Raw genomic sequence first — 23082 nt, 5'->3', positions numbered from 1 at the left:
TGCCAACTACAGTAGGGACAAACCTGGTTGTGGCCTTTAGGAGCCACTGCAATATATGTGTTAAATTACACACACACAAAGTACATTAAAAACATTAAGGTTGCAAAGTCAAGACCTCAAAAATTAGAAAATACCAGAATTATTATTATTATTATTTATTATTCCTTACTTTTACAGAAATGTAGGGCTGGAAGGGATCTCAAGAGGTCATCTAGTCTATCCTCCCACACTGAGGCAGGATTAAGTATAACTAGCCCATCCTGGACAGGTGTTGTCTCACCTGTTCTCAAAAACCTCCAATGATGGGGGTTCCACAACCTCCCTTGGTAACCTGTTCCAGTGCTTAACAATCCTCAGAGTTAGAAAGATTTCTCTAATATCTAACCTAAATCTCCCTTGCTGCAAACTAAGCCAATTACTCCTTGTCCTACTCTTGGTGGACATGAAGAAAAACTGATCACCATCCTCTTTTTAGAAACCCTTAGACCAATTCTCCAATTTGTCCAGGTCATTTTGAATTCTAATCCTGTTCTCCAAAGTACCTGCAACATCTCCCAGCTTGAGACCCCACTTGACCCCTGCAAGACCCCACTTGATATGTCTTCCCACTTTGATGGGAATCATGGATAAGTACTCTTGGAGTACGGCTTTTCAACCAGTTGTGCACCCACTTACAGTAATTTTATCTAGACCATATTTCCTTAGTTTATTTATGAAAACGTCATAAGGGACTGTGTCAAAAGCCATATGAAAGTCCAGATATATCAAATCAGCCATCCCTCCCCACCATCCACTAGGCTAGTTACCTTGTCAAAGAAGGAAATTACAATGTTTTGGCATGATTTGTTCTTGACAAATTCTTGACAATTCATGTTGGCTATTGCTTCACACCTTATTATCCTGTAGGTACCTACAAATTGATTGGTTAATAATTTGTTCCAGTATCTTTTTAGTTACTGAAGTTAGGCTGACTGCTCTTTAATCTCTGGGTCTCCCTTTTCTTGTTAAATATAGGTACTGTGTTTGACTTCCTCCAGTCCCCTGAGACCTCACCACCCTCTGTGTAGTTCTTAAAGAGAATTGCTAATGGTTCAGAGTTTGCTTGAGCTAGTTCCTTATGTAGGGTGAATTTCATCAGGCTCTGCCAACTTGAATACATCTAACTTATCTAAATATTCTTTAACCCAGAGGTTCTCAAACTGGTGGGCGGGACCCCTCAGGGGATCGTGAGGTTATTACATGGGGGGTTGCGAGCTGTCAGCCTCCACCTTAGCCCCGCTTTGCTCCAGCATTTATAATGGTGTTAAATATATAAAAAAATTGTTTTTAATTTATAAGGGGGGGTTGCACTCAGAGGCTTGCTATGTGAAAGGGGTCACCAGTACAAAAGTTTGAGAACCACTGCTTTAAACTGTTATTTCCCTATTCTGATCTGTATTACTTCCCCCTTATTGTCAATAGTAATTGTGGTAAGCATCTGGTAATAAATCTTTTTAGTAAATGTGGAAAGCAGAAAAGGCATTAAATAATTCTGCTGTCTCTGTGTCATCCATTATTTGTTCTCTTTCCCCATTAAGTAATGGGCCTACACTGTCCTTTGCCTTTCTCTTACTTCTAATGTATTTATAGAATCTCTTATTGCGTTTTATGTCCTTTGTTAGTTGTAACTCATTTGTGCTTTAGCCATTCTGATTTTCTCCCTACATGCTTGCGCTATTCTTTTGAAATTATCCATAGTAATTTGTCCTTATTTCCACTTTTTATACAATTCCTTTTTGATTTTCAGGCATTACACAGCTTCTGATGCATCCATATTGGTCTCTTCCTGTTCTTCCCATCTTTTTTCTGCATCAGGATAGTTAGTTGTTGTATCTTTAATACAGTATTATCTCTTTTCAAAACTGGCTCCTCTTCTGAACTCCCTTTCCCCCTTAGATACCCTACCCATGGGACCACACCTACCAATTCTCTGAGTTTGTTGAAGTCTGCTTTTTTGAAGTCCATTGTCTTTATTATGCTGCTCTCATTCCTTCCTTTCCTTTAAATCATGAAACTCTTTCATTTCTTGATCACTTCTATAGAGCTTTTCATCAGTAGCTCTCAAAGTGCTTTACAAAGGAGGTAATACTGGAAAATACACACAGCGGTGTTTACCTCTGGGTATTTGCATCACTAATTCTCAGACTAATTTCTTTTTCCTTTTCTTTTTTTTCATTTTCTAGAGTTAAAACGAAAATCAACCGTAGGGCTATACTGTGGGGCCTGATTCTGCTCCCATTGATTTCAATGGCGCAATATTGAATCCTTAACATTTTTTTTAGAAATGGCCTTCCACTCATTAATAAACTACTTTACTTGATTTGTTAATATTTAGATCCACTAAGGTGGTTGTTGTGCATTGATGGTTTACACACACATACACACACACAGAGTAATATGACCGATTGATGATGATTGGTGATCCCTCGATTTTGAGGATGATCTCTACCACGGATTTACATATGGGTCCTGAGATGACTCAGGAGTCCGATCCTGGAACCACAAATCCTCCTGCAGTAGGTACAGACATTTCGTGGCAGGCCAGGAGGAGGGCTGGGGCCTCCTGAACAGTGGGAGGAAATCTATTAGGAGTCTTACACAGCCCCACAATGGGTGTGAACGCGACACACTAAAGAAGTGGTTTGTGCTCTGTAAAGGGAGTATTAATAAACCATAATTATAAAGTGGGGTATTTTGTTTGAAGTAATCTGGGGTGGGCGACTGATGGGAAGAATCTGAGTGGGTGCTAAGGGCTGTGCACCTGCAAGTCTGTGAAGGGCTACAAGGCAGTGCACTCACACAACCAATGGGATGTGATGTGTGTGGTGCATGTGGGCAGTCTTAGTGGGTAGAGTTGTGTGGGGAATGGGGAGTGGCTTACCCACAGCTGCTGCCCTGATGCTTGTTTACTTTCAGTGAGGAGCCAGCAGAGGCGGTGGGAGCCACTCTCCTGTCAGTCTGTGGCAGGAAACAAAGAGCCAGGCAGGCAGAAGGGAGAGGGTGAGGGGGGGAAGGAGAGAAGGAAACAGGGATTCTGCAGCCTCTGTGTGTACACCTCAGACTCACCTTGAGGGGGGACTTTTGGGGTTGGGGAGAGTATTACTGGAGAGGGGAGAAGTGTGGAAGAATGCAATGGTGCCAACCTAAGTGATTTTGAGTACTTTTGACATGTGATTGGCAAAAACTCGAGCCTTGAGGTTGGCAACCTTGCTCGGAGGCTCTGTGTGAAAGCATGCAAGCAGAGTCTTTGTGGAAAGAACCAGCTCAAAGCAAGGTGGGTTGAGTGGTGCTTCTCTGCCTCAGGGAGCAGCCTGCTTTGTCTCTCCCTGTTTTTGGGTCTTGTGTATTATTGTGCTGAATTCTCAAAAATAAAGTCATGTTACATTACAGCCTTCCAGCAAGAGTATTTAGGTTTTTATCTAACTTCTATATGTATGCTGGGAACATAACAGCCACCCCATTACGCTTGTTTATAAAGAAAAATAATTCTCAGCATTCAGAAATAAGATACGAATGGGATCATATTGTGTAGGTGAAGATGAGAAAACTATGACTTCTTTCAGCAAAAGGGAGCAGAATGAAAAGGTAACTGTGATGGGGTGTTCACTCCACACTGGCATGGAAGGGGTTAATGAAGGCCTCGGGGGCCTGCCGTACCCCATCCCAGAAAGGAGCAGGGGAGGTGAGTCCTCCACACAGCCTAGGAAGACTGCACAGGAAACAGCCAATTGGAGGGAGGCTGCATAAAGCAGCCAATCAGGGCCTAACAGGCTAGTACAAAAGACTCTGAAGGTGCAGAGTCAGTTTCCGTTGCTGTGGGGACCCCAAGGAGGGAGGACTGTGTTTTTAACAGGCTGCACCAAGGGTAGCATGCAGACAGAACAGTTGTTGGCAGGGAAGGGGGATCAAGAGGGAGCTCCTGGCTGGCTGTTGGGACTTGCTGGCTGAATGCCCTGAGGTAAGAGCAAAGAAGGACCAGCGCATGGGGAAGTGGCCCAGGGAATTGAAGCAGCATTGAAGGAAGTTAAGGAGATGCAGCAGGAGGCTGTTATCTATAAGGTCCCTGGGTCAGGACACGGAGTAGTGGGCAGGCCTGGATCTCTGCCATTTGCCACTGGGGAATTGGCTTGAAGGGGGAAATACAGATGTTGACTCAGCTGGAGGGCCGAGTCATGAAGAGGACATTACGGTACTTGGACTGAGGCAAGTCTGCAGGAAGAGAAGATGATGAGAGGGCACCACCTGAAGAGGGCACACTGGCTGGCAGAGCTATTCCCTGTGAAGGCCAGTAGGAGGCACCTCTTTGGTGCGAGGACCCCATCACAGTAATTCTGAACTTTCAAACAAAACTTCTAAGGGACTAAGGTCAAAGCCCTAATTTTGGAGTCGTCCAGGTTTTCGTGCCAGAAAATTACAGTTTCTTTGAAATCATACAACGTAAAGATCCCAGTGGAGAACTAAGGGGGACAGATTGATGCTACTTAGCCATTGACAGAAACAGGAAAAAAGATAGCAATGACCCACACACCTATTCTTCCGTACTATGGGAGAACAGCAGGGTTCTAGTTGTGGCTGTAATGTACTTAGGGGCAGTTTGTCAATAATTTCAGGTGAGAGAACACATGCAGTGTGTCAAAGCTCTGACTAGGTTACTAGATGAGATTGACCATTTATTTCTCTTCCCGCAAAGGGCACCTTCTCTTGATGAAACCTCTTCGGGGAAGTTTAGGTTGGATATTAGGAAAAACTTTTTCACTAGGAGGGTGGTGAAGCACTGGAATGCATTACCTAGGGAGGTGGTGGAATCTCCTTCCTTTGAGGTTTTTAAGGTCAGGCTTGACAAAGCCCTAGCTGGGATGATTTAGTTGGGGATTGGTCCTGCTTTGATTCATAGATTCATAGATATTAAGGTCAGAAGGGACCATTATGATCATCTAGTTGGATCTCCTGCACAACGCAGGCCACAGAATCTTACCCACTCACTCCTGCGAAACACCTTTCACCTATGTCTGAACTATTGAAGTCCTCAAATCGTGGTTTAAAGACTTCAAGGAGCAGAGAATCCTCCAGCAAGTGACCCGTGTCCCATGCTACAGAGGAAGGTGAAAAACCTCCAGGGCTTCTTCCAATCTGCCCTGGAGGAAAATTCCTTCCCGACCCCAAATATGGCGATCAGCTAAACCCTGAGCATATGGGCAAGATTCAGCAGCCAGATACTCAGGAAAGAATTTTCTGTAGTAACTCAGATCCTACCCCATCTAACATTTGAGCAGGGGGTTGGACTAGATGACCTTCTGAGGTCCTTTCCGACCCTGATATTCTATGATTCTATAATTCTATGATTGTGATGGAAGAAGTAATGCTAAAGACTGTACTGTAAAGATTCCAGTTAGACACATACCAAATGTAAAAGGTTTTGCATTTTAAAGAAAGAATGCTGTTGCTTGTTTATGTAAGCTCTCTCTCTGTTGCTAAGCATATTGGGTTGCTATTATTTTTAATACATTGCACTCTTAAGCTTTTACATCTAACACTGGAAACATGGATGGAAAAATTGCTACTTAAATATGAGAGGTGAATTCTCATGTCACTATTGTCTTCATGGTAAATCAAGACAGATATGTAACATTCCAGTCACCCCTTGACTGTATATTATTAATTGTTATGCACCTGGTACTGTATTTCTCCTACTTCCCCTTGCAGCTGCCCTCTAGTCCTCCTTCATTGGTGGGATGGGTTTGGATGCATGGAAAATACATCTTATCTGAGTCATCTCATCTGTATCTATGGCAGTGGCTCACATGAACAGGATGCTTCTTATTTTCCTCCCAGCTAGAAGAGAGGTGTTCTTGGTCCAAGGCAGTCGGCCTGGTTATGTTCACCCAAAGCATTAAAGTTTAACTGCACTTCTCACACTAGTCCCACCAGGGAAACACAAAACCTCCTGTTTATTTCACACACAAAGTGTTGCTAGAAGGCAGCAAAGCCCGACACAGAAGAGAATGAGAGCTGCCTTAGTTGACATATAGGGCTTCTGCCTTTTCTTTCAACTCCTCATTCACCCCCCTCTGGCAGCAGGATGATGCTGTTGGGAAAATCCCACCCTATTCTAGCAAGGGCTGCTCCTTTTCCTCCCTTCCCCGACCAGAAAGTCTCCAACACACATGTGAAATCTATCATTTGAATATGGGGATTAACCATTCTCCCCATCCAAGAAATATGTCTATTATTAAACACAAATCACCAAAGCCCCCAGTTTCCCACTGCTGTTGCATTGGGATTTGAGACCGATGCAGCCAGTCATCTGGTGTAATCCTCTTTTGTATTGGTGCCTGTAATAATACACATGGTTTCTTACACTCCTGTAAAAGGCTCAGTGCATTGTCTCCCATCGACAATGTTATTGCTATGAATATGAGTTCTTTACACATTTCATAGATGTGTATAGCATTTACAGACCAATGACAAAGGAAGCTTTCTACCCGCAGGGGCTTACAGAATGCATAGTTGAGTTACTCAGTGCAACTCTGCTTTGTAGTAACACCAGCCTCCAGGCTTCCTTTCTTTGTTCTTTTCTTACTGAGGGTCTGATTCTGCAAACCCTTACTCAAACAATTACATTGTATTATGTGTTATTTAGGATCAAAGCCTTCTTCTTTAGGACTTTGGCTGTGTGCATTTTACATTTTTAAGAGCCTGTATACAGTGCTTAGGAGTGTTTCTTTGCATTTATATAATATGTGCAGTGGAAATTTGTGTGTGTGGGTATATTTTGTTTTCCTTCCTTGAATACGTAGACCATGCAAAGGAGGCTTTCACATGCATTTTCAATCAGGGAAAATTAAGTGACTTAGAAGCCTTAGTCCAGTCCTATCTTGAAAACACCTAAGTCACCTAAGAGCCTTACTGAAAGTTAATGGGACCTAAGTACTTTTGAAAATATTACCCTTATTGCCTTAAGTCTGACCTCTTAATTCTGGAATTTCATAATTTTTGAGTGCTTGACTTTGCAACCTTAATCATGTTCTTTTTAACCTAGTTTGTGTGTGTAGTCTATGTTGATAATTATTAGATAGTTTTTCCCGCTGGGAGGGGCAGCGGGAAAAGGAGCAGAACAATGGCAGCTCCTTCGACGGCTGTACTGCACCCAGCCCTGCCCCCCAGCCCTGTCCTCCATCAAGGCTGCCATACAGATGAAGGAGATGCAGCTCTGTGGAAGGGCAGGGGGCAGGGCTGGAGGCAGTACAGCCGCACCAGAGGAGCTGCCTGCATGGAACCACCGGCTTCTCCTGTGTCTTTCTGTTACTCTGTATTGGCTATAAATATCTTGCTGGTATGGCATATCATACTGTACCACCATACTTGCACTGCTGGATAAGCCAGAGATCTGTTAAGTGTCTAGGAGCTGTCAGTAGAACGGTGGTTGCCATGTGGGAATTCTCTGCGGGGTTAGCATGTGACTGGGTGGGATCTGCATGAAATAGAAGGTGAGGGTCATTGCTATGTGTGTGTGGTTTGTTGAGGGACCCTTCTGAGCAAGATCTCTTGCGTAGAAGGTGTGTGAGAGGCCCTTACAGGTCAGAGAGGTAACAGCCTGAGTATTCTCTATAAGGGTGGACAGCAAATGAGGTATCTCTAGAGCAGCAGGTCTTTATGTACAGGGGTAGCCCCTGGTGATGGTCATTATGAGAAGTTCTCTAGGGGGAATAGCACATCTGACTGGGTCACAATGGAAAAGGCAACAGGACACTGTGTGGCGGGGTTTTACAGAGGTTAGTCAGCTCCCCGACTCCCATTCATTTCCTTGTCTCTATTGGAAGGGGACAGGGAACAATAGGGCAGCAAATGGGTAGCTTCTCTGCAGGGGCTGCAGTCTGGAGAAATTGGGGTATTGCAATGGAGAGAGCACTTAGACAGGTATCATCTGAGGGAGCTGGAGGAAATATAAGGACTATTAAAAGGATAGGAGGGATCATTGTGACAATCTAATCTGACCTTCTGTATTACACAGGCCAGAGAACTCCCCTGAATTAATTCCTGTTTGGATTAAACATAGCTCTTAGAAAACCACCAATCTTGATTTTAAAATTGCTAGTGATGGAGAATTCACCACAATCTTTGGTACATTGTTCCAGTGATTAATTACCCTCACTGTTCAAAATTTGCACCTTTTTTCCAGTCTGAATTTGACTAGGTTCAGCTTCTAGCCATTGGATCTTGTTCCACCTCTCTCTGTTAGACTGATGAGCCTATTATCAAATTTCTGTTCTCCACGTAGGTACTTAGAGATTGTGATCAAGTCACCCCTTAACAAAGAGAAAGCTAAACTAAACTGATTGAGCTCCTTGTGCCTCTCACTGGAAGGCATGTTTTCCAATCCATAAATCAATTTCATGACTCTTCTCTGAACAGTCTCCAATGTATCCTCTCCAATTTCTCAACATCCTTCTTGAATTGTGGACATCAGAACTGAACATATTATTCCAGGAGCAGTCACACCAGTGCCAAATACAGAGGTAATATAGCCTCCTTATTTCTACTCAACTATTGAGTGGGGAAGCATAGGAAGCCCAGAGTTTGAAAGGAAAGACCAGCAGAGTCTCATGGCATTAGCCATCTGTGGCCCACGTGCCCTCCTGCTATATCCCCTCATGGCATGGCACTGTGTGGCCATGGCTCTGCCTCTGTTTCCCTCCTGGTCCTCCATTGCTCCATCCAGGCTCAAACATCTTCTGGATTGAAGTGACTTACCTCTTCAGCTAGGTCATGTAACAGTTCCACCTTATCGGGGTGCCCAAAGTCCAAAATAAACACAAAGAAGCATAAATTCTTCCCTTCCCTTCTTCCCCAGTTTCTGGCTCCAACCAATCTATCACACTGTGAAAGCCTCAGACTTGCTCTCTTTCCCAGCCAGGAAACAACTGTGTTGGGTTCTCCCTTTTTAGTTCCTCCCATGAAGCCTGACACTTGGTTCAGGTGTTACAGGGCAGGATGGACTGGGCCTTGTTGTACAGATATTGATCTCAAAAGCTCAAAGACTTAAAGGTGTTTATAAACTCTTTCACTGTCCAACTTCTGGGATAGGTAGGTTTGGGATTATTTTAAACAGAGGGCTTGATTTTACTCGGTAACTTGGCAAACACCCAAAAGCATTAATTTAAATTAAAAGTTTATTGATTAAAAACAAGAAAGAACAAGAAATCAAAACAGGCATTTATAGTCAAACTATGGTTGAATGTTTATGGAAAACAAGCTTAGGCAAAACCTTGAAAGTCCTTCTTTTGGAGGCAAAATAGCAGACTCATATTTTCAGAACAACTGTTCTTTGATTAAAAGGAAAGGGTTACTTTTACTCTAAGTTTTGATGTGTGGATGGCATTTACTTATCCTGTTCTTAACTAACAGACACAAGGAAGAGAAGAGAGAGGATAGAAAAGATGGGTGAAATATGGCTTTTGTTGATGTTTCTGAAACACTGGACTGCTGATTAGTTATGAGTGGATGCTTTGGGTTGGTAAGTCAACCATGACACCTGCAGCTTGGATCCTGGTTTACGATTTGGTCAGGGACCTCATCTGATTGGATCTTTTCTTCTTAGACAAGGCAGGCTTGGATGAATACACCATAGTTGACTTCAGAATTTGAAAAACAGCCAAGAGAATGAGAGATAGGAAAGAAGTGGGGGAGGCAGAAAATAACATAACAAGGGAAGGGAAAACAATACAGGCTCTTACATATGCCTCTGCAGTACTGGCAATTGGATATCCCCACTGATGGGCTGAGGACTGGATGTCATGATCATGTGATGACTTTCAGCACTCACAGGTGAAAACAAAGTTCCTTGAACAAGATTAAGGCCAGCCAGCATTTCTCTCAGGAAGAAAGTCCTTCCGGTGAATCAAGGTAAGCTGGGATGAGTTGCAGTGCTGGCAGATTGGGGGATGAGCTGGGATGCAAGGTGTTGAGATGAGAGATGAGAGGGAGAGCACGAAATTGATCTGAACAGAACTGATCGTGTCTTTTTTTTCACTGTTTCTTTTTAAGGAAACCAAAAAGGGAGAGTAGGAGTCATAGTTCATCCCTCTCACCAGTTAGGCCTCATATCCATCACACCAATTTTGGGTATTAACTTCTGGTTCCACATCTTCTGTTTTTACCAGTCATAATTTCAACTGTTCTTGGATTATGTCAACATGGCCTTTTTTGGTTTAGACTAATCCGGCTTCTTTGTCTGGTTCTTTTGGACTTGTTACAACATTCAGGGTTGTAAACAATTTGACCTATTTTTCATGGTTATTGTAACATCTTAAGAACTTTTACATACTTTTTACATTTGAGTTTACAAGAGGAGAGCCTCCTGTAGGCCCAAGAGTCACAACAGCCCAGACTCATGTGTGGTTTCTATACCCCATCACACCATTTCTGTGTAAGTGGGTTTAAAATACATTAATGAAGGAAGCTTGTCTCACCTAGCAACTGTTGCTACATAGACTGTGATATACAGAGAATGTTACTGGCTGAAACCCTTCCGTCAGTGAATTGTGACCTGTCCTTTATGGTGCTGCTGTCTGATCATCAGAAGAGTGATCGTGGATATGGCAGGCTAGTGGGAGTCACCTCCTTCCCGGAGTGGGAGGATCATATACTGAATTATCCATCAGTGTTCCAGGGCCCTGGGCAGCAGGTTGCATTCATGGCCAACATGGAGCAAAGAAAGTCAAGTGACAGCACTACAATTGGGAAAGTAGCAGCTCATGTCCCCGATCTCATCGTATATGGCGATTTCTCCAAGGAGGTGCCTTTCATTGAGAGTTTTGATGGAGTATTGCTTTTTGCAGACATTTCAGGTGGGTAGAGAGATTTTTGAAGACATTTCAGGTGGGATTTTCAGAAGGGCCCAAGGAAGTTAGGTGCCCAACTTCCATTGAAAATCAATGGGATTTATGTGCCTAAAGGCTTGTTTATATGGCAAGTTATTGTGCAGCAAGACAGGGTGTGAATCAATAGGATGCCAGCGTGCCATGTACTAACTTGATGTGTGGACAGTGCTACAGCAGAGTGAAAAGTTCCAGAGTGTGGCTTGATGTACTGTGCTCTCAAGCAGCAGCATGCTAAGCTGTATCCACGACTTAGCAATGTCCACACGATGAATGACTGGGTGGCAAACTGGTATGCTGTAGAGTCACACCCTGGTTTATTGTGCAGTAACTCACTGTGTAGACAAACCTTAACTCCTTTATTAGGCCTTTCTGAAAAGCCCAGCCTTAGTACATGGAAGGTTTAAAAGAGATATTGTCTGCAGTAATGGGAGGCTTGGACCCAAATCTAGCTGAAGTCACAGCTGAAATGGCTTAGGGACTTTCATCTTTATTACAGCACTTGGGACGGTTTTGCAGAATTGGCTGTCTTTAGGCTCAAAAGAGTTTGGGACAGGAGTAGCAGCAACTCAGGGCAGAGTTGTCGACTGCTGTCCCCATCTTGGAACTTTATGCAATTTTTTAGATATGATGGGCCCAGGCCAAAGAGTACCTAGAAGATAAGGACTGGGACCTTGAACTTGACTTTATATTATGTGGGAGGATAGGTTTGATGTGATAGTTTGGTTTGCTGTGGAGATGTGCTGCCACATTCTCAGTTTTCTAAGGCGTGAAGGCTTTATGCCCAGGTATGTTGCATTTCTGTAGCCCAGCTGGGAGGTGAGGAAACATCTATAACAGAGACCAGGTCATCATCCTCTACGATGAGCCTCTCCTAGTCAAGTGGATGATGCAGAGAAAGTTACTTGTGGATGCTACTGTGTGAGAGTGTATCATCAGCAAGCATTCCTAAACTACAGATTGAATTGAGCAACGATGGATGTGTACCTTCAACCAAAGGAGACTGCACTGTGATTGCAAACGTCTCTACCCACTAGCATCTCCTCTGTCTTGCTCAGGTTCAGCTTTAATCAGGTGTTCTCTATCCATGAACTGATCTCCTCTAAGCACTGGGTCATCTTGGTGATAGCGATATAATCATATGTATATGCGGAAGGAGAACAGAGCTGTGTGTCATCTGCATATTGCTGGCATTTGAGTCCCTGTTGTCTGACTAGCTTGTAGGTATTGAATAGGACTGGAGAGAGAATTGATCCTTGTGACACTCTGCAAGTGAAAGGTCTGGTGGGAGACGGGCAATTTCCCATCACTACCGAGAAAGGACTTAAAGCTTTTTAGCATGTTCCCCTGGATCTCTGCCACCTCTCTCAGAAGAGTCAGCATGATCTCATGGCAAACAGGGTCAAAAGTAGTGGGGGAAGGATCAGAACTAGAAAGCAGGGAGAGTTCCAGCATAGGAGCAAAGTGAACTGAAACAACTCTGACATCATAATCAAAAAGGCTGTCAAAGGAGGTGCTGTCATCATCATGAATAGGTCGGAATATGAACAAGAGGCTGCTAGGCAGCTCTCCAACACCACATTCTACAAACCATTACCCTCTGATCCCACTGAGGGTTACCAAAAGAAACTACACCATCTGCTCAAGAAACTCCCTGAAAAAGCACAAGAATAAATCCGCACAGACACCCCCCCTGACCAGGGGTATTCTATCTGCTACCGAGATCCATAAACCTGGAAATCCTGGATGCCCTATAATCTCAGGCATTGGCACCCTGACAGCAGGATTGTCTGGCTTTGTGGACTCCCTCCTCAGGCCCTACGCTACCCGCACTCCAAGCTATCTTCAAGACACCACTGACTTCCTGAGGAAACTACAATCCATCGGTGATCTTCCTGAAAACACCATCCTAGCCACTATGGATGTAGAAGCCCTCTACACCAACATTCCACACAAAGATGGACTACAAGCCATCAGGAACAGTATCCCCGATAATGTCATGGCGAACCTGGTGGCTGAACTTTGTGACTTTTTTCTCACCCATAACTATTTCACATTTGGGGACAATGTATACCTTCAAATCAGCGGCACTGCTATGGGTGCCCACATGGCCCCACAGTATGCCAACATTTTTATGGCTGACTTAGAACAACACTTCCTCAGCTCTTGTCCCCTAATACCCCTACTCTACTTGCACTACATTGATGACATCTTCATCATCTGGACCCATGGAAAAAAGCCCTTGAGGAATTCCACCATGATTTCAACAATTTCCATCCCACCATCAACCTCAGCCTGGACCAGTCCACACAAGAGATCCACTTCCTGGACACTACGGTACTAATAAGCAATGGTCACATAAACACCACCCTATACCGGAAACCTACTGACCGCTATACTTACCTACATGCCTCCAGCCTTCATCCAGACCACACCACACAATCCATTGTCTACAGCCAAGCTCTACAATACAACTGCATTTGCTCCAACCCCTCAGACAGAGACAAACACCTACAAGATCTCTATCAAGCGTTCTTACAACCACAATACCCACCTGCTGAAGTGAAGAAACAGATTGACAGAGCCAGAAGAGTACCCAGAAGTTACCTACCACAGGACAGGCCCAACAAAGAAAATAACAGAACGCCACTAGCCATCACCTTCAGCCCCCAACTAAAACCTCTCCAACGCATCATCAAGGATCTACAACCTATCCTGAAGGAAGACCCATCACTCTCACAGATCTTGGGAGACAGGCCAGTCCTTGCTTACAGACAGCCCCCCAACCTGAAGCAAATACTCACCAGCAACCACACACCACACAACAGAACCACTAACCCAGGAACCTATCCTTGCAACAAAGCCTGTTGCCAACTCTGTCCACATATCTATTCAGGGGACACCATCATAGGGCCTAATCACATCAGCCACACTACTAGAGGCTCGTTCACCTGCGCATCTACCAGTGTGATATATGCCATCATGTGCCAGCAATGCCCCTCTGCCATGTACATTGGTCAAACTGGACAGTCTCTACGTAAAAGAATAAATGGACACAAATCAGACGTTAAGAATTATAACATTCAAAAACCAGTCGGGGAACACTTCAATCTCTCTGGTCACTCGATTACAGACCTAAAAGTGGCAATTCTTCAACAAAAAAACTTCAAAAACAGACTCCAACTAGAGACTGCTGAATTGGAATTAATTTGCAAACTGGATATAGTTAACCTAGGCTTGAATAGAGATTGGGAGTGGATGTGTCATTATACAAAGTAAAACTATTTCCCCATATTTATTTCCCCTGCCTGCTGTTCCTCACACATTCTTGTCAATTGCTGGAAATGGCCCACCTTGATTATCACTACAAAAGGTTCCCCCCACCTCCACTCTCCAGCTGGTAATAGCTCACCTTACCTGATCATTCTTGTTACAGTGTGTATAGTAACACCCATTGTTTCATGTTCTCTGTGTATATAAAATCTCCCCACTATATTTTCCACTGTATGCATCCGATGAAGTGAGCTATAGCTCACGAAAGTTTATGCTCAAATAAATTTGTTAGTCTCTAAGGTGACACAAGTACTCCTTTTCTTTTAGCGGATACAGACTAACACGGCTGCTACTCTGAAATCTGAAAGAACTGGGGACTTGAAATCAGGGAATGTTGCATGCAGGATGGAGAAAAATTAATTTAAAAATATGAAAGTTTTTTTAATTTAAATAGGATTATTTTTATTTAAATATAGATTTATTTTAAGAAAAAACAACCCTATTTAAAATTAAACTTGAAATTAACAACTTATGTTAAGGCTTAAACTTACAGCCTATTAAAATCATTTAAATCACATACAAAAATAATACATAGCAGTACACATTTGTTGCCAAGTTTTAATGAAAGTCAAATTTCATTTCAAATGAGCTGCTAGAAGTCACTGGCTAAGCACCTGGAACCAGAGTTAGCTGATGTGCTAAACCAGTTTTTGGCAGAAGTAGCCTCTTATTGTGGTGCAGAGAGAATATTTTCTTCATTTCAGTTTATTCAGCTAGTTCAGTTCAATGACAAGTTCATTCAAAATCAAGAAACCAGTTGGAAGTTGAAAAAGAGGGAATGCTTGTTTTCCTTTTCCAATTGCAAACAAATACAAGGTATAAGAGGATGAGATCAACTTGTTCTAAAATCTTGAAGGACGTGGTGACCTAGAAACTCCAGTTCAATTCACTAACTACAGATAATACCTCCTTTGCTTAATAAATCAGTTTTAAATGGAAAATAAGTTTGTTAAACTTTTTTTCTTATGTATCCAGCACATTTAAGGTAACACAAAACATGTCTGCAGTCGCTGAGATCTGCCATTTCTTGCCTCCTCCAGTGGCTGCCTAACTGCTGTTTGTGTTACAGGTTTTACTGCACTGACGGAGAAGTTTAGCATGGACACCAGTCTGGACCGTGGTGCTGACCAGCTAACGCAGACCCTCAATCATTACGTAGGAGATATTGTAGAAGGTAAGTACCAGGCAGCACGATCCCTTGCTGAGAGCACTTCCTTGGCTCAGGTCTGGGGAACTTAAGAAATGCCCATCAGAAAGGTGTTCTGTTAAGCAGCGTGGGCCCTTCTTTACTTGGAGGTTGGGATCTTCTCTGTCACTTAGGGAGCCTTGAAAATCTCCCAAGATTAGGAGGGCTGGATGGAGCTGCCTTGGGAACCAGTCATTGCTGCTCCTCACTGGCACAATGTGTCCTGCTTTGAAGGGTCCATTATTCCTGTGGCTCTACCCTGGTGTATGCCTCCACCTAAGTTCCCTGTAAGCTGTGCGGTCACGTGGTAGCCTTCTTAGAGCCATGCTGGTGCTCAGGGAACCCACCAGGGGACCTGCTGTGGCTGAGGGAGGGGCGCCCCTCCCCTGGCCTCAACCTGCTGCGGTCCCGGTCTGGACCTGCTGGGGGAGGGGCACTGATTCTGCAGCTCCAGCCCCAGAGCTGCGGTGGCGAGTAGAGGCCCCTCTCCCCCCCAGCCCAGGTGCTGCTGCGGGGAGAAAGAGCTGGGGGGACTCCTCTCTCCATGTGGTAGTCCCGGAGCCCCCTCCCACACCCCAAACCCTTCATCCTGGCTCCACCCCAGAGCCTGTACCCCAGCTGGAGCCCTCACCCCCTGCACCCCAACCCTCTGCCCCAGCTCTGACCCCCTCCAAGACTCCTAACCCCTCTGCCCTGACCCCTCCCCCACCATATGAATTTTGTTATGTGTCACACATCACCTCCATATTGGTGCACATAACAAAATTCATTCCCAACATGGGTGGGAAAAATTAGAGGGAACACTGATCTCCACCCCATTTCACTGGAAGAGCAATGTCTTGTTGTTTATGTGGCCAAGGAGTAAGGTGCCCCTGTGACATCAGCAAGCTAATGATTTGGGGAACTGAGCTCTGACAAAAGTTACTAATTCCCTCTCAGGATCTAGAAAGTTCCTCAACAGCCTGAGAGCACAATGTGGCCCTTCCTTGTCTATCTTAGCCTCTTATATGGCTTCCAACACCCCTGTGAGGAAGTGAGGTAGGGGAGTGCTATTATTCATGTTATGGATAAGGAACCCAGGCATGGAGAGGCCAGCTGATTTGCCCAAGGTCACATCTGTAGTCTGTGATGGAGCAGGGAACCAAGAGTCTCTGGCTTAGCTTCCTAACCACTGGATCATCCTTCCTTATCTCTCGCTGTCACATTGCTTTTGAGAACTTGCTTCAAAACTTCCCATGGAGCAGTGCTTCTCAAGCTGTCCCCAGGGCCCTCCCTGTTGGATGTGACATTTTGAAAACTGAGCAGTAGGGGATTTGAAGGGTTGGGAGAAGAGGTGGGTCTGGGAGGGGATATTTCTAGTTGCCATAGAGAACACTGTGCTCTGCCTCCTTATGGTGGCTTTTGAGATGGAGTTTAACTCACTGATTTTTGCTCTGAGCCCTCAGCAGCTGGGAACTTTGTTGTGATTAAATGCTCAAGCATACACCATCTTGCTCACTCAGTCACACCTACTCTGCAAAATATGCCTTCTCAATGTGTGTGTGCATACACACACACCCACTGTCAAGGTTCCTTCCCCACTCTGAACTCTAGGGTACAGAGGTGGGGACTAGCATGAAAACCCCCTAAGCTTATTTTTACTAGCTTAGGTTAAAACTTCCCCAAGGTACAAACTATTTTACCTTTTGCCCTTGGACTTTATTGCTGCCACCACCAAGCGTCTAACACATATATAACAGGGAAAGAGCCAGCTTGGAAATGTCTTTCCCCCCAGAATCCTCCCCAAACTCTACACCCCCTTTCCTGGGGAAGGCTTGATAAAAATCCTCACCAGTTTGCATAGGTGAACACAGACCCAAACCCTTGGATCTTAAGAACAATGAAAAAGCAATCAGCTTCTTAACAGAAAAATTTTAATTGAAGAAAAAATAAAAGAATCACCTCTGTAAAATCAGGATGGTAAATACCTTACAGGGTAATCAGATTCAAAACATAGGGAATCCCTCTAGACAAAATCTTAAGTTACAAAAAGACACAAAAACAGGAATATACATTCCATGCAGCACAGCTTATTTTATAAGCCATTTAAACAAAACAGAATCTAACACATATCTAGTTAGATTACTTACTAAGTTCTAATCCTTGCATAATGACAGGTTTCAGAGTAGCAGCCATGTTAGTCTGTATTCGCAAAAAGAAAAGGAGTACTTGTGGCACCTTAGAGACTAACAAATTTATTTGAGCATAAGCTTCATCGGATGCAGTGAGCTGTAGCTCATGAAAGCTTATGCTCAAATAAATTTGTTAGTCTCTAAGGTGCCACAAATACTCCTTTTCTTTTTACTAAGTTCTAAGACTCCATTCCTTTTCTGTTCCCGGCAAAAGCATCACTCAGACAGAGAGAACCTTTGTTTCTCCTGTCATAAATATGAAGGGAAGGGTAAACACCTTTAAAATCCCTCCTGGCCAGAAGAATAACCTTTTCACCTGTAAAGGGTTAAGAAGCTAGAATAACCTTGCTGGCACCTGACCAAAATGACCAATGGGGAGACAAGATGCTTTCAAAGCTGGACGGGGGGAGAAACAAAGGTTTTCTCTGTCTGTGTGATGCTTTTGCCAGGAACAGAAAAGGAATGGAGTCTTTGAATTTAGCAAGTAATCTAGCTAGATATGCGTTAGATTCTGTTTTGTTTAAATGGCTGATAAAATAAGCTGTGCTGAATGGAATGTATATTCCTGTTTTTGTGTCTTTTTGTGACTTAAGGTTTTGCCTAGAGGGATTCTCTATGTTTTGAATCTGATTACCCTGTAAGGTATTTACCCTTCCCTTTATATTTCTGACACGCACCCCCCCCCCACACACACACCCCTCCCCCGATCGACAGAACAATTTGTTCTGTGATTTTCTTTGACAAGAGCTGTGTGTAACTTCTCTTGCCTTTTCTCTTGCTGCAGAGGTGCTGATTTACGGAGGCGATATCTTGAACTTTGCAGGTATTTATTAGCTTGTGATATCTAAGGAGAAGCACTGGGGTGGGGTAGAGCGGCCTATTTTCCCTGTCATTTGACTTGTGAGGCTCTGGACAGTGGAGGCACTAACATTAGCCGAATCCCTTTCCTTGTTCTATTGTACCCATCCCTCTGGCTCCTATTCCCACAGGATTGATCTATGATTTGGAAGAAGCAAGAATTTACACTATATCTTTCAGTTAGAAACAACCCTGATTCCCCTTCCTCTGTGTCCGATTGAGAAACCCTGGCTGGCGCTTCCTTTAGAAGTGAGATCAGATGGGAGTTAGGAACCTAAATACCTTTATTTGGGCATAAGCTTTTGTGGGTAAAAAACCACACTTCTTCAGATGCATGGATACACTTCATGAAAGCTTGTGCCCAAGTAAATCTGTTAGTCTTTAAGATGCCACCGGACTCCTCGTTGTTCTTGTGGATACACACTAACATGGCTACCCCTCTGATACTAAATACCTTTGGGGATCTGGGCCTGAATGACTGTGCTAGCAGTTACCCAAGGAGGTGCAATGCCTTAGGTGTACCTGAGCCAGCGGACACAGGTTTGTTTGTGTGGGAGAGGGGAGGGGAACATGCAGCAAGCCACTGCACAGGGTCACTGACGGGGAAGGGACGCTTGCCGTCAGTGGCTATAAGGGATCACCAGGATGGAGGGTTCACTTGTAAAAGCAGCTGCAGGGATTACTGAGTGAGAAGAGGTAGTCACAACCGACAGCTGCTAGAACAGGGGTCGGCAACCTTTCAGAAGTGGTGTGCTGAGTCTTCATTTATTCACTCTAATTTAAGGTTTCACGTGCCAGTAATAATAATCCATGCGATCCATGCTGAGCTGCGCCCCCTCTTGACCCAGTCTGCACCCCTCATTGCCCCAGCCTGGGGCTAGAGGGCCACAGCTGAGGGTGGCTGCAGAGCCCTGGCCCAGCAGCTGGGACCCCAGGTTGACAGCTGAGACCCCAAACTGGTGGCCGGGACCTGGGGCTGGCAGTGGGCTGAGCGGGGCTGGTGGACGGAACCCCAGGCCAGCAGCGGAGCCCTCCGGACTGGTGGTCGGGACCTGGGTCCGGCAGCAGGCTGAGGGGGCCAGTGGACAGAACCCCATCTGGCAGTGGGCTGGCGGCCGGTACCCCAGGCCAGCAGCAGAGCCCCTGGGACCAGTGGCCGGGACCCGGGGACAGCAGTGGGCTGAGGGGGGCCGGCGGATGGAACTCGGCTGGCAGAGGGCCGGTGGACGGTACCCCAGGCCGGCAATGGAGCCCCCAGGACCGGTGGCCGTGACCTGCGGCTGGCAGTGGGCTGAGTAGGGATTGGTAGACGGTACCCCAGGCCAGCAGCGGAGCCCCTGGGACCAGTGGCTGGGACCCAGGGCCAGCAGCGGGCTGAGCGGGGCCAACAGACGGAACCCCGGCAGGCAGGGGGCTGGTGGACGGTACCCCAGGCCAGCAGTGGAGTCCCCGGGACCAGTGACCAGGACCCAGGCAGTGTGAGTGCCACTGAAAATCAGCTTGCATGCCGCCTTTGGCACGTGTGCCATAGGTTGCCTACCCCTGTGCTAGAAGCATAGAGGGGTTGGCTTGTTCACAGTCAGCAGCTGCTAAGGAGTTTGGGGTGGTTAGTGAGCAATCTTTCAGTGGGTCAGAGTGCTGGGCTGGTACAGGTAGATCTGCTGTGGCTTGTTGAAAAGCCAAGTGGCTTTGTCAGCACTTTAGAAACAAGAAGAGCATGTGTCCCATAAGTCTCTGTCACACTGCCTTCCCCAGGGGATGCACTGCTAGCACTGTGGAAAGTGCAACGAAGCCAGCTGAGCGATATCATTACACTGGCGCTGAAATGTAGCCTGAGGATCCAGGAAGAGTATGGGGTTCGTGAGACTGAAGTGGGTCTGGAGCTCCGAGTGAAGATAGGTACCATGGCTACTAGTGGAATAACAATACTTTGCAGTAACTAGAGAGCACATTCTCAAAACACTTTACAAAAGTGAATAGGAAGCATTCACCCCATTGTGCAGGGGAGGGAACAGAGGCAAATGGAGATGAAATATTTTGTCTCAGATCACACAGTGAGTTGGTGGTGGAGATGGGATGAGCGTTCAGGACTCCTCACTCCCAGTTCCCTGCCCTAACCAGTAGGCAATTCTGCTTCCTGAGTCACATAAGCCCCCACTCACTTCTCGTGCTCCCGAGATATGTCTCTGAGAAACACCATGCCCAAATCTTGTTCCATTTCTAGTGGGCCAGGAGTCTGTAGAAGACATGAATTGCTCGGTGCTTTGATCAGTTGCATCCTTTTCAGCAGCTGCATGAGAAGGCTGCTTCTGTGGTAGGGAAAATGTATTTCTGGTCAGAGAGAAGAGTCTTTTGGGGACTGGAATAAAGAGCATTTCACCTCTAAGTTGCTGGTTCAAATTCAGCCTGTGGAAGTGGTGACTGAGACTCATTCCTATCTGATTGCCTAGTGGCTCATGTGAAATGCATTGCAGGTCTCATTTGAGTTCCTAGCAGACAGGTATCTGTGACACATAAACCATCCTTACATTCAGAAACAGTTTCATCGAAGAAACCAAGGATTGAATGGGCCTTGAGGATCAAACTGCTGAAGTACCTTAGGGACGCAGTTTGGGGTAGTTGGTCCTACAGCTGGCCATTCTGCATCTATTATGTGAATAAACAGCTACAATTTATTTATTGTTGCCAATCTGGCACCTTTCATTGGTGCTAACTGTACCTAGTTTATTTTTACAGAGCTATGACTGTATCTCAGTAGCTTCTGACTAGCACTCGTGGACAAAATTCCATCAAAACTGTTTTTCAATGGAAAATTGGGTTTTCTACTAAACAATTCTTGTTATGAAGAGTGTCTGTTTTTCATGGAAAATTTCAATTTTCCATCAAAAAACCCCCAAACAGCTGAAAACTGAAATATTTTGATTTAGAAATCCTGCCACAGTGCCTCATGGGCAATGTTCCCTCTAATTTTTGACAGGCCATGTGCGCAAAAAATTTCTTCTGTGCAAATTGTTGTGCTTCTGTGCAAATTTTTGTGTGTGTGGTGTTTCGCTGTGTGCATGGGGTTTAGGATCCATGTGCACACACACATGCGCACAGCTTAGAGGGAACAGTGTCATGGGAATTGTATTTTGGTCATCTAATGTCCTCCCCAGCTGGATTACATCTCCCGTTGTACACCACAAACAAGGACTCCTCTGATTATTAACCAATTCCCCTCACTAAGAAGGGACATTAAGAAGCATCATGGGTGATGTAGTTAAACTACAGAGCCCAACCTATAAAAGATAATGGGAGCCTGAGGCATCAGAACTACAACTCCCATAAATAAAGTGGGAGTATTTCCAAGTCAATTTTTTTGTTTTGTTTTCAGCCAAAGTATTTCAGCATTTGATTTCTGCTGAAAATCAAAAAAATTTATGGAAAATTTAGATAAAAATTATTTCTTTTTTGTTTGTATTGAAATTGTCAGTGGAAAGAGTACCCCCTTTTTTTTTACCAGCTCTACTTCTGAGTATTTCACATCCATGGAAAGCAACAGAAAGTTGATAGCCATTAGAGTTGTGGGAAGTGCCTTCATAGTACCTCTGTTCACACAACTGTCCGTTTGGGCAACAGAATGTAAAGCCACTTAAATTTGGGATCTTCAGGAGCTTGCTCTTTTGCCATTTCCTTATATTAAGCTGGGGAGTTTTAGATTACATCTGGATGTTTTTTCTGTGTGTGTTTTCAAGCAGACATTTACAAGCTCCCTTCACGCAAACTCCCAGCAGCAGCAGACTGAAAGCAAAACCCTTCTGCTTGCTGGCCTCCTGGTTAGACTGCACAGACAGAATGTACAGTGATTTCCCAAATGAGAGAGTGCTTTTTACTGAGATCTACTCAAAGTCTTAGTAAATGCTGCACTGAGCAGGTTCAGAAGGGATTATTGAATTGCATATCACTTTATTGCTATCCAGCCAATGTTTCTCAAACTTGTTCATGAATGTATTCCTCAGTGGGCACTTCCTACATTCAGAGGTGGGCAAACTATGGCCCACGGGCCACATCCGGCCTGCAGGACCGTCCTGCCCAGCCCCTGAGCTCCTGGCCCAGGAGGCTTGCCCCCAACCCCTCCCCCGCTGCTCCTCCTCCCACACAACCATGCCGCTGTGCGGACAGTGGGGGTGCAAGCTCCTGCTGCTCTGAGTGGCATGGTAAGGGGGTGGCAGCGGCGTGTGCGGTGGTGACAGGGTTGGGTAGTGGGTCCGGGGGGGGGCAGTCAGGGGACAGGGAGCAGGGGGAGGTTAGGGGTGGGAGGTCCCAGGGGGCAGTTGGGGAGAGGGAGCAGGGGGTGGTTGGATGGAGTGAAGGTTCTGGGGCGGTCAAGGGTCGGGGAACAGCGAGGGTTGTATAGGGCATAGGAGGCCCAGGGGGCCTGTCAGGGGGCAGGGGTATGGATAGGTGGGAGAAGTCAGGGGATAGGGAGCAGGGGGGGTTGGATAGGGGGTGGGATCCTGGGGGGGGTTTGGGGTGTGGGGTCCCAGGAGGGGGCAGTTAGGGGACAAGGGGGTTGGATGGGTCGGGGGTTCTGAGGGGGACAGTCAGGGGGTGGGAAGTGGGCGGGGGCAAATAGGGG

At 45.3% G+C, this 23082-nt stretch overlaps 1 protein-coding gene across 1 annotated transcript in view; it reads left to right on the top strand.

The window, feature by feature from the left end:
* Positions 1-10546: 10546 nt before the first annotated feature.
* Positions 10547-23082, top strand: part of ADCY10 (adenylate cyclase 10) — a 69965-nt gene continuing 57429 nt past the window's right edge. Inside the window, exons 1-4 of the mRNA XM_043490851.1 lie at positions 10547-10886; positions 15319-15423; positions 18391-18429; positions 20220-20363. Coding sequence (XP_043346786.1) covers positions 10547-10886; positions 15319-15423; positions 18391-18429; positions 20220-20363 — 628 coding nt within the window. The remainder of the gene's footprint in view (positions 10887-15318; positions 15424-18390; positions 18430-20219; positions 20364-23082) is intronic.

Source organism: Dermochelys coriacea, chromosome 8 (genome assembly GCF_009764565.3).
Source record: "Dermochelys coriacea isolate rDerCor1 chromosome 8, rDerCor1.pri.v4, whole genome shotgun sequence".
NCBI classification, from domain to species: domain Eukaryota; kingdom Metazoa; phylum Chordata; order Testudines; family Dermochelyidae; genus Dermochelys; species Dermochelys coriacea.
This window is presented reverse-complemented; position numbering and strand designations above follow the sequence as displayed.